We start from the raw sequence: 785 nt of genomic DNA, 5'->3' as shown, positions 1-785 counted from the left end.
CCTCCGCGACCTGGGCGAGGCCCCCGCCTCGGCCGCCTTCCGGGCGCGCAGCACGGCCGCCCTGCTGGAGAAGCTCCACGCCCTGGGGCTGGTGGGCTCCAAGCGCTCCCTCGAGCAGTGCGAGCGCGTCTCGGCCTCCGCCTTCTGCCGCCGCCGCCTCCCCTCGCTGCTCCTCAAGCTCCGCATGGCCCCGCACATGAAGGCCGCCGTCACCTTCGTCGAGCAGGGCCACGTGCGCGTCGGCCCCGAGGTGGTCACCGACCCGGCCTTCCTGGTCACCCGCGCCATGGAGGACTTCGTCACCTGGACCGACGCCTCCCGCATCCGCCGGCACGTCCTCGACTACAACCAGGAGCGCGACGACTTCGACCTGGCCTGCTGATCCACTCCCCGGTCGGTGCCGGTGGAGATCTTGGCTTGCGCCCCTCTTCGAGCATCCTGCTAGCCGGGCTTGCCCTGGTTCCGTGGAGTGGGAACGGCGCGTCTCTGCTTGATGCAGCCACACGCCCTGCCCCTGGCATCGCACTGCGCTTTCCGAGGCCAAAGGAGAACGTGGAGATCCTAACGCAAGCCGGGCCCTCCTGTACCTTGTGGCCATTTTCCCCCTTCCTCTTTACTTGCAAAACGAAGGCGTTAAAGACTGGTGTTGTGTGTATTTCAAATACTCCGGCTCCACTCGTTCCTAATGCCCACCAGAGGGAGGCAGTGAACGAAGGTTAAAGAAAAGTGCTTCGAAATGGCAGGTTGCCGAGATGTTTCTGTGGTCTTCTCCTTCGAGGATTACA

General features: G+C 64.7%; 1 protein-coding gene across 1 annotated transcript; it reads left to right on the top strand.

Moving 5' to 3' along the window:
- Positions 1 to 4: 4 nt before the first annotated feature.
- On the top strand, positions 5 to 779 carry IMP3 (IMP3, U3 small nucleolar ribonucleoprotein; the record flags this gene model as incomplete). The annotated part of the gene is made up of 1 exon (XM_015428808.1): positions 5 to 779. A coding segment is annotated over one exon (378 nt), but the record flags the coding sequence as incomplete, so codon positions are not given.
- Between the last annotated feature and the right edge of the window lie 6 nt (positions 780 to 785).

This window comes from Gekko japonicus, unplaced genomic scaffold (assembly GCF_001447785.1).
Source record: "Gekko japonicus isolate JY-2015 unplaced genomic scaffold, Gekko_japonicus_V1.1 scaffold54937, whole genome shotgun sequence".
NCBI lineage: Eukaryota > Metazoa > Chordata > Lepidosauria > Squamata > Gekkonidae > Gekko > Gekko japonicus.
The sequence above is the reverse complement of the archived record's forward strand: the minus strand, read 5'-3'. Positions and strand labels throughout refer to the sequence as shown.